A 14194-nucleotide genomic window follows, 5' to 3' on the forward strand; every position below is an offset into this window, starting at 1 on the left:
CACACACACACACACACACACACACACACACACACACACACACACACACACACGTATTTAATTGTGATTAAACTAAATTAGAGATCAGTCACTTTCACAGACGACACACACACGCGTGCACACACACACACACACACACACACACACACACACACACACACACACACACACACACACACACACACACACACACACACACACACACACACACACACACACACACACACACAAGGAGTAGCTTAAATGTTGCAGCCATGCATTTATTCAGCTTTATGCCAATTAGAATAGCTGTCAATTACTACAATTTTCCAAATCAATACCAGTTAATGCCAAGGAAGTTAAACATGAAAAAATAATTCACCGGATATGTGCAAAGGGCAAGTTCTGAAGGGATCTAACACTCATCTTCTCTTGTAAAACTAAGCAGCATGTCAAAAAAAATCACGTAATTCAACACTTCAACTTATCTGCTAGCAATCACAACACAAATCACTGCCACTGGGGGTGGACACTGTCTGACAAGCTGTACCAGCCAATGTCCTCCTTTCCCAGGTCCCCATACAAGATTTAGCTTTCCAGTACTGCACTTTCACACAGGCACATGGCTACAGCACCTTAACCTACTCTCATCACCCTTGCAGGGGAAAGCAAACAGGCACATGGCTACAGCACCTTAACCTACTCTCATCAACCTTGCAGGGGAAAGCAAACAGGCACATGGCTACAGCACCTTAACCTACTCTCATCAACCTTGCAGGGGAAAGCAAACAGGCACATGGCTACAGCACCTTAACCTACTCTCATCACCCTTTCAGGGGAAAGCAAACAGGCACATGGCTACAGCACCTTAACCTACTCTAATCACCCTTGCAGGGGAAAGCAAACAGGCACATGGCTACAGCACCTTAAACTACTCTCATCACCCTTGCAGGGGAAAGCAAACAGGCACATGGCTACAGCACCTTAACCTACTCTCATCACCCTTGCAGGGGAAAGCAAACAGGCACATGGCTACAGCAGCACCTTAACCTACTCTCATCACCCTTGCAGGGGAAAGCAAACAGGCACATGGCTACAGCACCTTAACCTACTCTCATCACCCTTGCAGGGGAAAGCAAACAGGCACATGGCTACAGCACCTTAACCTACTCTCATCAACCTTGCAGGGGAAAGCAAACAGGCACATGGCTACAGCACCTTAACCTACTCTCATCACCCTTGCAGGGGAAAGCAAACAGGCACATGGCTACAGCACCTTAACCTACTCTCATCACCCTTGCAGGAGAAAGCAAACAGGCACATGGCTACAGCACCTTAACCTACTCTCATCAACCTTGCAGGGGAAAGCAAACAGGCACATGGCTACAGCACCTTAACCTACTCTCATCAACCTTGCAGGGGAAAGCAAACAGGCACATGGCTACAGCACCTTAACCTACTCTCATCAACCTTGCAGGGGAAAGCAAACAGGCACATGGCTACAGCACCTTAACCTACTCTCATCACCCTTGCAGGGGAAAGCAAACAGGCACATGGCTACAGCACCTTAACCTACTCTCATCAACCTTGCAGGGGAAAGCAAACAGGCACATGGCTACAGCACCTTAACCTACTCTCATCAACCTTGCAGGGGAAAGCAAACAGGCACATGGCTACAGCACCTTAACCTACTCTCATCACCCTTGCAGGGGAAAGCAAACAGGCACATGGCTACAGCACCTTAACCTACTCTCATCACCCTTGCAGGGGAAAGCAAACAGGCACATGGCTACAGCACCTTAACCTACTCTCATCGACCTTGCAGGGGAAAGCAAACAGGCACATGGCTACAGCACCTTAACCTACTCTCATCAACCTTGCAGGGGAAAGCAAAAACCTGAAACATTTATAAAAAAAAAAATACATTCCTTCCTGGACCCTTAATGCAATCACCCTTCGGGGCCAGCAAGTCCAAGCTTCCCCAAGCTACAACTCCTTCTTGCATTTTTACAGAAGGGCGTGTGTAGCTTTTCCTTGCCACTCTACTCACTCTTCTTCCCCTGCTCTATTCTAAACCTGCCTACACTTTTATTTTTAACTCCTTCCACTGCTTCCAACTATCTTTTCAGATTTTCCCCAAATATCACACCAATTTGTCCTGCCTGCGTCATAACTGCTCTAATCCACCACCCCCCCCTTTGGCATGTTAATTCCACTCAAGAAAATCTGCTGGACCACCGATGGTCTGGCCAACTTTCAGGTAATCTGGCACCTGCACTAAAGATAAATCACTGTTTGAGATGCAGGAATGAAGGTCATGAGAAAGTAAAGATTTTAGAGATTAAGTAGGACAACAAAGACACATAAGAATACTGATGACAAGAAAGTGAAGGCCAAATTTGTAACAAGCTTTAAAAAAGACATCAGAGAAGACATAGGACATATCTCCTTAAGCTTCTAAATTGATTTAAAAGACATGTCAGATCTAAATATACTTGTGAAGGAGGGAAGCACCATTGCCAGTAATGTAACATCCAGAAGACAGGTTGTCATCAACTATGACATAAGGATAGCTTGCACCAACAGAATTTAAATCCCACCACTGCCAACCAAGAATGAAATAATACCAAGAAAGTGCATATAATTCTGCTTCAAAAACTAATTCACAAAGTACAACCCAACGTGACCCCAACAGCATACAGCAAATATGCAGTCTGTCACAGATACAGGTGTACAACCATCACTCACAGCTTGGACTCACACATGCCACTTACAGAGCTGACTTTTTGGCCAGCATTCCAGGCCCCTCTTGTCAACAATGTGTCTGTGAAAGATTGTCATTCATTGCTTATTATCCATGACAACTGCCTTTCACACAACGCATTTTTCACAGACGCACCCACATCCCCACATAACTCTCATATAAGCCATGCATAAAACTCCAACTCCCCACAGCTTTCTTCCTGACATGACAGAACTGACACCACTCTAGGCTATGGCAGAAAAACTCAGATACCTGGCTGCTCTTAATCAAGCCAAATGTAAACAGTCCAGTTAATATTTCTTTCAGTGGTACTAGGCCTGAGAAGTTTGATGATGATGACATATGGAACAGAGTTTAATCTACAGTGTAAATTATGCTTACCTTCTTATCAGAAAAATAGAGCATAAAGATACTTATAATAAATAATGAACATCAGCCAGAAGAGGATAAAGACTAATAAAAGAACTTTACTTAAGTTAAAAAAAAAACAGTGTAAATACATATTAAAATATACCATAAACTAGCACACAGAGAAATAAAGTAAAAGGCAATAAAATGGGATGCATACACAGAAAGAAAAACTAAGCTCCAATTACCTATATTTCCTGGCTACAATATACTACAGAAATACTATTCCTAACCTTAGTTAAATAAATTAATGAACATTCTTCAAGTAGATACCTATTCCAGAAAGACACACTACACAGACAAGTCAAGATAGCATTTATCATATAAAACAGCACAAAGTTATATGCAATGCTTCTGTCCCACCCTCCAGTGCTCATCATATGACCTTCATCTTCCTGTTGCTGGGCTAGAGAAAAAACAGTTTTATTATTTGTCATAGCAATGTTCTCAGGGATAAAAGTATAATCACATCAGTCCTGCAACCATAACAACTGCCAAACCATATTCATATCTGTTTCCTCTCCTTTGACTCCATCCTAATATCTTAGTGACATACAAATAATTAATTCCATTAGCATTGCATTTCAAAAGTCAGTTCCTGGTCTTTCATCTTTTTTGTTATAGTCATAAGAAGTGACAGCAAATCTGGAGATATAACACACTTTAAAAGACATTCTTGAAAGACAAAAGTCACACATTCAGCCATGAGAACAGCACTCTGATTGCAACTCAATAAGAGAGATGAAAAAAAAAATAACTTGAGTTTCCTTAGTCTGGGATTATCCTTGGCATAATAATATATATATATATATACATATATACATATATATATATATATATATATACATATATACATATATAAACATTTTTGCGAGTAATATACTACTTGTATACATAACTCTTCAGGCATGAGCATGTGCTGGGAGATACTGCATTGTAAATGTAGGCAGGCATATATTTAGTACGTCATGATGTACAGCACTGTGACAATACCAGTGGCGCTCCATATTCCAACCTCTGATCGTATGCTTACTGGCAGCCACATAAGCAATATGATGACTGGATCCTGTCTTTTTTTATACATTTATTTTCACTGCTGTGCAAATAAGATGGGCTAAGCAGAGATCCCTCTCTTCAACAGTAATCAGGGAACACAGGTCTGGTAAAGTGACAGAATGAAGAAATCAAACCCACATTTACACAATGAAGATCATTTAGCCTCAACTCTGTGTTATACTGCCAAACACTGCTAATTGTTCTCTAGTGTACCACAAAGCATACGGCATGCTACTATAGAGCACCAAATAGGCTACAGCTAGTGATAAAAAACTTAAATGTAAACAGTACAACTAAGTGAAGAAATGTAACTGTAATGGAACTGGCATGCAGCATTCTGTTATTTACTATCTAATTTAAATATTTAAGTCATAATAAGTATTTAAAACAGATATTAACACCCACACGCAACTGCTCTCAACTTCAGAGTACTATTGTTGTTTTCATGTCAAGACTTAATGTTCATTCTCATGTTTTTCCAAATGTGTTTTTCTTTATACTCCTTGTTATATCTTCTTGTCCCTACCTCTTGGCTCAGGTCATGGCTGAAAAGGGTCCCCAGAGCAGTTCACTTGCCCACTTAACATGAAAAAAAAACATAACACATTCATATACACACAGGCATACATATATACAAGTTATGATATTTACTGCTAAAACCTGTGCTCTATAGCTTTCCACCTGACTTCTGGGAGGACAGAAATCTGTCTTGAAAGCAACTTCTTTGAGGAAAGCATATCAGCTTGGTGCACTGATTGCAGCCCTAATCAGGTCCACTACTAAGTATAATTTCCCATTCTGTTCTTCAAAGTCAGTGAGATCAAAGTATTAGAAAAAACACAAAAATATTTTCCATGGAGAATAACTGATAACAGATCAAAAGATTATTACAACAAACTGAGAACACTTGGTTTTTTTTTTTTCAATATATTATCATTTACTCAGAAAAGATGCCATAAACATGTTTAAGGTTACCAATAATGATCTTACTATATCTAACACAACAGCACTACCAAGGACATGGTTTCACTTAAGAAAGGGACTTACCCATGTGGTAAATGTCACATGTGCCCACATATTTCCAAGAAACAAACTTTTGAACATCCTCATGGATTATATGTTTTTCACCCAAATTATTTTCACAATTGTGACAGCACAAATCTTGTTTATCTAGCCACGTGTGAATGCTGTCCAGCGTTCTATGTGGGTCTTACAAAAAGGAGACTCAGAGACAGAGTATATAACCATCTTTACGATATTAGGAAGAAGAACGAGCAAAATGCACTTGCAAAACATATTAATGAGTACAGTTCACATCATTTTACGTTTAAAGTACTACAAGTAATGAGAGATAATGCTAGAGGAGGAGATAAGATTAACCACTTAGCATGCATGGAACTAAAATGGATACTTTTGTTGAAAGCACAAGCTGATCCTGGGATAAACCAATATGTATCCATAAAACCAATTTTAAATAACAGACCTTTATAACAAGACATTTTCATTGAGGCCACTTCTGGCTGCGCTAGATAGTGACTTGCCTCTCTGTGAGTTTTTGTCACTTTATACACATATATATTTATATTTAGATTATTCATATTCTTGATTCATCCATTTATCTATTCATTTATTCATGTATTTATTTATACTGCCTGCTTAAGATATTTTAGATAATTTATGTTAACATTTGAATATGTCATTTTATACAATATACTAGGAATATGATACCTGAAAAAATCGGACATGATGTCCTTAAGAGTTACCTCCTTATGGAGCACTTTAGAGGCGTATACTTTTCCTACATTCTAGGTCCTGTCATCACAGACCTACTTCTTTCTTAAATATGTATTCTATGACTATGTTTTAACTATACATATTGGGATATATTGCCCAGATGATTTATATTGGGGCTTTACGTTCATGTTGAAATGAGGTAAACGAACTATATCATGCAGACTGGAAAGTTAGTTTTGATAGTAATCCTTATGACTGTTTTAACTGTTGATTTTATATAATGTTCTGTTATGATAGTTGTGTTATATCCACCTGTGGTTATGTAAGTCATCATGCTATATAGAGTGGAACTTTGCTAGTTAACATCTGTTATGTAAGAAGATATTGCGGTTAACTTAGTTTGGGACGGAAATGAAACAATGTTTACCGTTTACCGTTTTTAAAAACTGATGTCGAAAACGCTACATGGTATTCATAATAGTTATCATGCAGGATCGCACTGTTTGTTAGTTAAGATGTTTCATATTCCTTTTATGTTTTATATGTTTTAACATTGTTGTGTACTAAGAGCACTTTAAGCGCTACAAGTTTTAAATGTCATAAGTTTAAGAATTGAAGTTCCGGTAACTGTTTTAATCTGATTGATTGATTGCATCAGTTAACAAGCCCGCCAAAAATGTTTTTTGCATATAAATAGAACTGGATTGTATATGTAAGTTGATTATCTGAAGAAGCATAGCTTAGCTATGCGAAAGCGCTCATTTTACTTCATTGTATGCAGTTTTAATCTCTACTACAAACGGAGGCTTCCTGTTATTCGTGGTCACTCCTTCTGTTTCCTGCTTTCAGTTACTTGGTCCTTTTTGGGGGAAGGCGTCTTTGAGCACCAATAACAGTTTCTACTATATCTAATACTATATTATATTACTATATTTATATATATAATATATATATATATATATATATATATATATATATATATATATTTATTACTATATCTAATACTGTTTATCCCCACACATTTTACACACATACATATATACATACATACACATGCAGACAAGAACACAGATCATATAGGAGGATTTCAAGGTTTGAATCACAGGCCAATATTATTACCAGTGATACAACCTCATTTAAGAAGGGCAGTGATATGGGACTCACTGTGGGATGTACCTAAGCTTCCTTGTGCTTTCATATTTAATAATCTCTACTTCACATCCAAGCATGCATAGACAAAGTAATATGAACTAATGAACTTAAGCCATGTCCAGACTGCAGTAAATGTTAGCTCTCTATCAGAAGTACATGACCCAAGAATGAGAGTCCTCAGACTTCAAAACTTAAAATATGAATAAATCATCATAACAATTTTGTGAATCTCATATTATACTTTTTATTCATTTTTGTAGGAGGGTTGACCCTGCACCCCCACGCCCCTGCCACTTACACCCTAACTCTGAAATCACTACCTCAAAGTAAGCAGAGTATTCACAGACACTACAATGTCCGATTCCCACACAAAGTTCTGCATTTCCAAGCATTGTAATTGCAATAGTTGAACATTCAAGGAGCTCCCAAAAGTTTCAATAGTGTCAAAGATGTTGATGTAAATCATCATAGTCCGTGCAGCACAACTTTAGCATGGAACACTGTTGCCACAGCAGAAGCCACAGTTTCAGCATATGTACTATTACACTTTTTCTTTCATTTGCTCTGTACAATAACTTTCAATAAAACACATAAGAAATCATAACTGACAATGTTTACTTTTTTCACTAGTTTCTTTATTACCTTGAGAATCCTGTTCATTAGATCTTGGACTGCTTCTTGCTCTGCGCTCTGTCTTTTTAATCCCCGGACCACCTCCCCCACCTCCTCCTGCTCCACTTGTAACTTTTCCATAGCCATTGTACATAAATGGGAAAGAGCCAAGCTGATTCTTATGAATCGATGCAGGGGGACTATTTAGTCTGTTCTGACGTTCAAGTTTTCTCTCTTTGAACATCTTGTGCTGATGTTTGGTAGAGTAATCATCTCTGCTGATGTAACTGGACATCCCATATAGTGGTATAATTTCTGAAATTCAGAAAACAGAAACCAATTAACCTGTGGAAAAAATAATTTAACAAAAAGAACATATTACTTGATTTACACTGGCAATAAAAACATGCAAATATCTAATCATAAAATACGGCATCATGCATTTCCCCATCACTAGGAATCCATGTTACTGTGCTGGTGTTACAACTTCAGAAAGTCCAGCCTGAGAGCTGTTGGAATATAACGTAATTCTGGTTAAGGCGATACATCTGATATTGCACATTTTGTGACACACACACACACACACACACACACACACACACACACACACACACACACACACACACACACACACACACACAATTGCATCCAGTGTAATGACATTTATTCTCAAACCTTATAACTAGTGCTGCTGTCCAACATCATTCTGTGACTGTATTATAACAAACAGGAAAAGCTACAGTTATTTATTTTTTGTATGAAGTGAATTTATCTGCCATTCATTTCTCTTTCGTCCTCTTTTTTTCTGCAACTTGCTTTTATATAATCTCCACACACATTTCAGTATGTTTTTCCTTCCATTTTCAATGTAAATAAAACTTTTCTGGAGATGCTACTTTCAGTAAGTTCTTCTTATTTCATGCTTGAGTTATTTTGGAAAGTGTCTTTCCTTTTTCATTCACAGTTCTCTGATCCATTCATTCTCACTCCTTTTGTAAGTCTATAACAGTTTTTCTTTATGCTGCAATCACTTCCTTCTTGCTATTATCAAAAGAAGGAAATACGTATAATAGAATCCCTCAGCTCAAGGACAGATTACTTAAGTTTGTATGTCAGCCACCTACATTACATTGGTGTCAGTGGTGTATTCCAAGCAGCACTCACTGTGACCACTGGTATCCCCCATAATTTTGTTCAATACTCCATCATCTTTATTCTCACACTTTGCACTCTCTTTGAATTGTAATCTATTCTGCATCATGATCACGTGTGAGAATTAGTTCTTTTACATCAAACCACTTACTAACCTTTCAGTCTCAATCTCTATCAGCAGCTTCACAAGCATCCCTTGAAAAAACAACTTGCCGTAAATTATAATAAGCCTTAACTAACCTTTGCCCTATAAGTACAACCACCAAAATATCCATTTTTTAGAGCAATGTATTTCTAAATTACTGAGTGTCTCACATCTTGAAGAGTCTTGTTTAAATTTGTGAGTGTTTCTTGGACCAATTTAACCTTCTCCACTGACTTCATAAATAGCATTGTATTCATATATTAGGTTAGGGTTGTCATCTAACAGCAAGTGGTTCCAGGCTGATACTCATCTGGGGTACGTTCTGTGGAGTGTCTGCATGTCCTCCTTGTGTCTGTATGTCCTCCTTGTGTTTGCATGGGTTTACTCTGGGTGCTCAGGTTTCCTCTCACATTTCCAACACATGCTACAGGTGAACTAGACCTTCTAAACTGGCCCAGGTGTGTGTGTGTGTGTGTGTGTGTGTGTGTGTGTGTGTGTGTGTGTGTGTGTGTGTGTGTGTGTGTGTGTGTGTGTGTGTGTGTGTGTGTGTGTGTGTGTGTGTGTGTGTGTGTGTGTGTGTGTGTGTGTGTGTGTGCGTGTGTGTGTGCGCGTGTGTGTGTGCGTGTGTGTGCGTGTGCGTGTGTGTGTGTGTGCGCCTTCTGAGGATGGCTGGATGCCAGGCTGGCAATTCGACACCATAAAACTCTTCTACCACTTGTTCTACAAACCAATGATCTGCTGTGGTGACCCCCAATGGGAGCAGCCAAAAGGAGACAAAGAAAATTGTGTTCATATATTAGAATATTGCTGTAGGTCACTGCTAGTATGTTATGTGTTTTAAGCTCTGGAAGACAGATGGGGCACAGTCCAGGAAACACTTCATAAACTCACAAAAAAAATGTATCTATATGACAGGTCACCTCAAATGTACTTAACGTTCTACCATTGGCTAGAACACAGTCTGCAGGCTTAGTCTTTATTGATTACTATAACAGGCTTACACAAATGATATTTTAGGTATTTCACCCTATGTGCTCCCAGGACAGGTAATCACTCATTATCCAGGTTTTAAAATCTCATTCAAGTTCCTTACCTCAATGGTGCAATGTATTTTCTACATTCACCTTAAATTGTGTCTGCACTTTTAGCAAATCTTTTTTCGTCATATTTGTATCTAGACCTTACACAAGGGGACAGCAATCCAAACTGACAATGTTTACTTTTCTCATTAGTTTCTTTTATTACCTTGAGAATCCTGTCCATTAGATCTTGGACTGCTCCTTTCTCTGCACTCTGTTTTTTAAATCCCTGGACCACCTCCTCCTCCTGGTTTCAGAGCACAGGTAACACACACACATGCATGCACACATGTAGACACATACAACTTTAGAAAAAAATGCAACAAACAACAAACACCTGGCTTTAAAGAACAGGCAGCGTACACATAAATTCAGAGAAGAGATCACACACACTTCATTTATGAGCAGAGGCAGGCCACACCTGACTTTAGAGAAGAGTTATCAAACACTTGGCTTCTGAGAAGGGGCAGGACATACCTGTCTTCACAGAAGAAGTAGCAAACACCTGGCTTCAGAGAAGCATTAGTACATACACAGCTTCAAGAAAAAGCAACAAATGCCTGATTTCAACGAAGGAGCAGCAAACTCCTAGCTTTAGACAAGAGGCAGCACACTTCCAGGTTTGGAGAAGCAGCAGCACACACCTGGCTTCAGAGAAGAGATAGCTTGTGTAACTGCAACTACACCTGGGTAGTGCTGATGGTCTGCATTGCTTCTACTGCTGCTGATTTCATTAGCTTATGAAGAGAGGTATGTGACTTGTGCACCAACTGGCTATGCTAAGCTGCACAGTTGTTCAAACGTGCCTTTGCTCATCAGAGTCACCATGAAGGGACTCTCCTTTTCCTTAGGTGCTGTGACCTTGGAGAAGATAATAAGTAGGAGATATGAGATGTTGTCCCCATGAAAAACATATTTTATATTTACCAATTTTGCCAAATCCTCTTTCAGTTTGTTTTGTTAAAAATGGTGTTTTACCAGTTGGCTTGTGATACAAAGTCCTAGACACCACACAAAGAAGTCAAGAAGTCAATGAGGGAAAACAAACAGTTTATTCAAGTCAGCACAGCTATTACTATTTTTCTCTGTTCAACAGCACCTTTGTGTGTCCCAGGTTACAGTAAATGACTGTGTTGTTTCACTCACCACTTCTCAGTCCCCGGCAGGACTATATACTCTTGCATTGGTAAAATGCAGTCTGTACGCAGCTGCACACATTTCCATGCTGATAATTCCTACTCTTCTACTGTCCATTTCAGAGGGACATTCTTATTTTCAGGCCTGATTTACCCCTACACAGGATGTCCCTATTTTTAGAGGTAAGGCCTAATTAACAGGCCTGATTTACCTTTCACCAATTTCCTGAACCCCCTCCTCATATGTGATCTTTGAAGTTATTTGTTACAGAGGGAACTAATCTAAGGCAGTGGCGAAAGCCAACACATTCTGGCTAGGCTTATAAATGCCTTCGGGCAGATAGCCTAGTACCTACCTATGAACCTATAAGAAAACAACACCATATGACCAACACACAACAGCAACAACAAATTATAGAAAGAGAGCACACATCTTACATTTCACTTTTTCTGAAGCAAAACTAACTACCTTGTGCAATTCATTACAGTCTTACAGGTTTTACTCTCCCTTTGACAATGTGCTTATATTTTTCCATAATTTTTGTCAGTTTCTGTTTTTAAATGTGTTTCTGAGTAGTATCCCACATTCCTACTGGAAGCAGGAAGTTATGCATTACTTAGCATTCACAAGTTATGCTCATTAGATTTCTGGAATTTTGGCTGGATGTCCCTGCTTTTCAAGGGACTTTGTTCCTATTTTCAATGTCTGTAGGTTGAAAGGTATGTCAATGAAGCAAATCTTTAACTCAGCCTACTTATTACGCAAGTGTTAAGTAAAACCACTATATTATCTCGCCTCACTTAATTTCTGCTCTTCTCATCCATTTCCCATGTTGTCAATGCGCCATCTTTGAATCCATCCATGCCACTACATGCCAATTAGTATTTGCCAACCAATTAATATGTGGTGTGGATATCCCACCACTGCCAAACAATTAATATGTGACACCCATGCTCTGGTCTAGCAATCAAGGAGCCTCAATCCTCACCACTAATAAATGCACACACAGTAAAGTAGAATTTCCCTTAAGAGCACACAGAAATCACAGTCAGTCTGGGGCTGTTTTTTTCCTTCTTTCCAGGTCCCCAATAAGACAACCCACTGGCACATCTAGATCTCAGCCAGCTGGGCAAGCTAAAATCTCCAGCACCCTATCTGTTCAACCAGTGCTTCGTGTTCCTGCCTAAGTAGCTGATACACACACACTTTGAGATAAGAGTTTATACAACCACACAGACACTCCTGGAGAAGGCTGGCACAGGTTGGCCAGCTGTGCCCCTTTTACCCAGATTATATGGTAGAAATCACTGCCACCACCCAGCTAATATTTATGAGCTACTCAAAGGCCCTTAAAAGGGTGTTCAATTATTACTGTGCAATATTATTATCCAAATGGTAAGTGCAACCTAACAGATAAGACTTAATTGGAGTGACTAGGTACAGTCTCACTATATGCATGCAATGTACTCTTAGAGCTTAAATTATCTCTACACAAAACAGCCACAGTTGAAAGGTTTAAAAAATATTTAATAATAAATAATAAAAACACAAGACAATACTTCTTACTACACAGTGCTGGTCAAGAGTTCAGAGATCACAGAGAAATACTTAAAATAATACAGTACAAAATTCTAACATCAACACTGAAAAACACTTAGTGTAATCTTCCTAATTCCTAGCTATTTCTAAGAGAAAACACAGTTCTAAATAACTTACATATAGAACAGGCAGTGCTGGTGATGTTGGATATCCTCAAGATAAAAATGCTCTGAGCTCTCTGATTCTCTCTCTTTAAATTGATAACACAGAGCTGCTTCACATGACATCATTCTTCACACTTCTCTGGTGTTCCCAGGCTAACAGAAACTACGCTTACATTCTCTACACCTGGTCAGAAACCAGAGCAATTAAGGACACTTATACATGTAAATTCTAGCCATTAGCTCTGTCATCAAAACAATAGGCAGAATTCCTTCATCCACACATATCAGAGCCGACTTTGAAGATCAAAGACAGTCATAAAATGCTTGACTTAGCCTTCTTACAGCAGAGTGCACTGTTGTTACATTTTTGAAGTTTAACATTTACCAACATTTATTCCCCATTTAAGAGAACAAGCCTGTGGTTTATATTAGTATTTACAAATTACAGAATTATCTACAGAATTCTATCTGGCTAGGCTGGCAGCCTTTACCTATCTTCACACATCTCCCCCCCGAAGAACTCAAGCTAGTTTTTCAAGTGACCCTTGAGAAACACTGCTTGAGAGGGTTAGGTCTATCTGAGTATACTTTACCCCATTCCCTGTTTTGAGCGCCCATCTGCATTGGCATTGCTAATCCCATTGCAGTGCTGCACTGACATATCATATGCTTGCAACACTAGGATCTATCTTAGCAACTTGGCATTTTGCTGGCTGGCTGGCTCTGCTTAACCATGTTAGGGGTTGTGATCTGTCACTACCGTGAGTTTTCTTCCATACAGATAAGGCTGACGTTTCTGCAGTGTCTACACTATGGCTAGACATTCCTTTTCTACAGCTGTATAACATTCCTCCCTGGGTTGGAGCCTATGACTGAGATAAACCACTGGGTGTTCTTCTCCTGCTGAAGAAATATGGCTAAGTACAGCCCCCACCCTATGATTTCAAGCATCCACCTGCACAACAAATTATTTGCTGTAATCTGAACTGGCTACCACAGGGGGTCTTCCCAAAGCTTCTTTACGCTTCTGGAATGCCTACTCACATGCTGTGGTCCACACTACCTTATCTGGCCTGTTCTTCCTTGTCAGATCTGTGAGGGGAGCAGCTATGGTACTATAAATGGGGATGAACTTTCTGTAGTACCCTGCTGTCCCTAAGAATGCCCTCACCTGCTTTTTGGTAACAGGTGCAGGCCATGCCTGAATGGCTTCTACTTTGGCATGTTCAGGCCTGATATCACCACTCCCCACTCTATGTCCCAGGTAGGAGTC

The 14194-nt window shown here is 39.3% G+C and overlaps 1 protein-coding gene across 1 annotated transcript in view; it reads right to left on the reverse strand.

The window, feature by feature from the left end:
• The window catches only part of FNDC3B (fibronectin type III domain containing 3B), a 2611550-nt gene that overhangs the window by 1104841 nt on the left and 1492515 nt on the right, over positions 1-14194 (reverse strand). Inside the window, exon 8 of the mRNA XM_044070236.1 lies at positions 7736-8020. Within this exon, the coding sequence (XP_043926171.1) occupies positions 7736-8020 (285 nt within the window). The remainder of the gene's footprint in view (positions 1-7735; positions 8021-14194) is intronic.

This window comes from Protopterus annectens, chromosome 4.part1 (assembly GCF_019279795.1).
Source record: "Protopterus annectens isolate FY-2018-M chromosome 4.part1, PAN1.0, whole genome shotgun sequence".
In the NCBI taxonomy this organism is placed as follows: Eukaryota; Metazoa; Chordata; order Ceratodontiformes; family Protopteridae; genus Protopterus; species Protopterus annectens.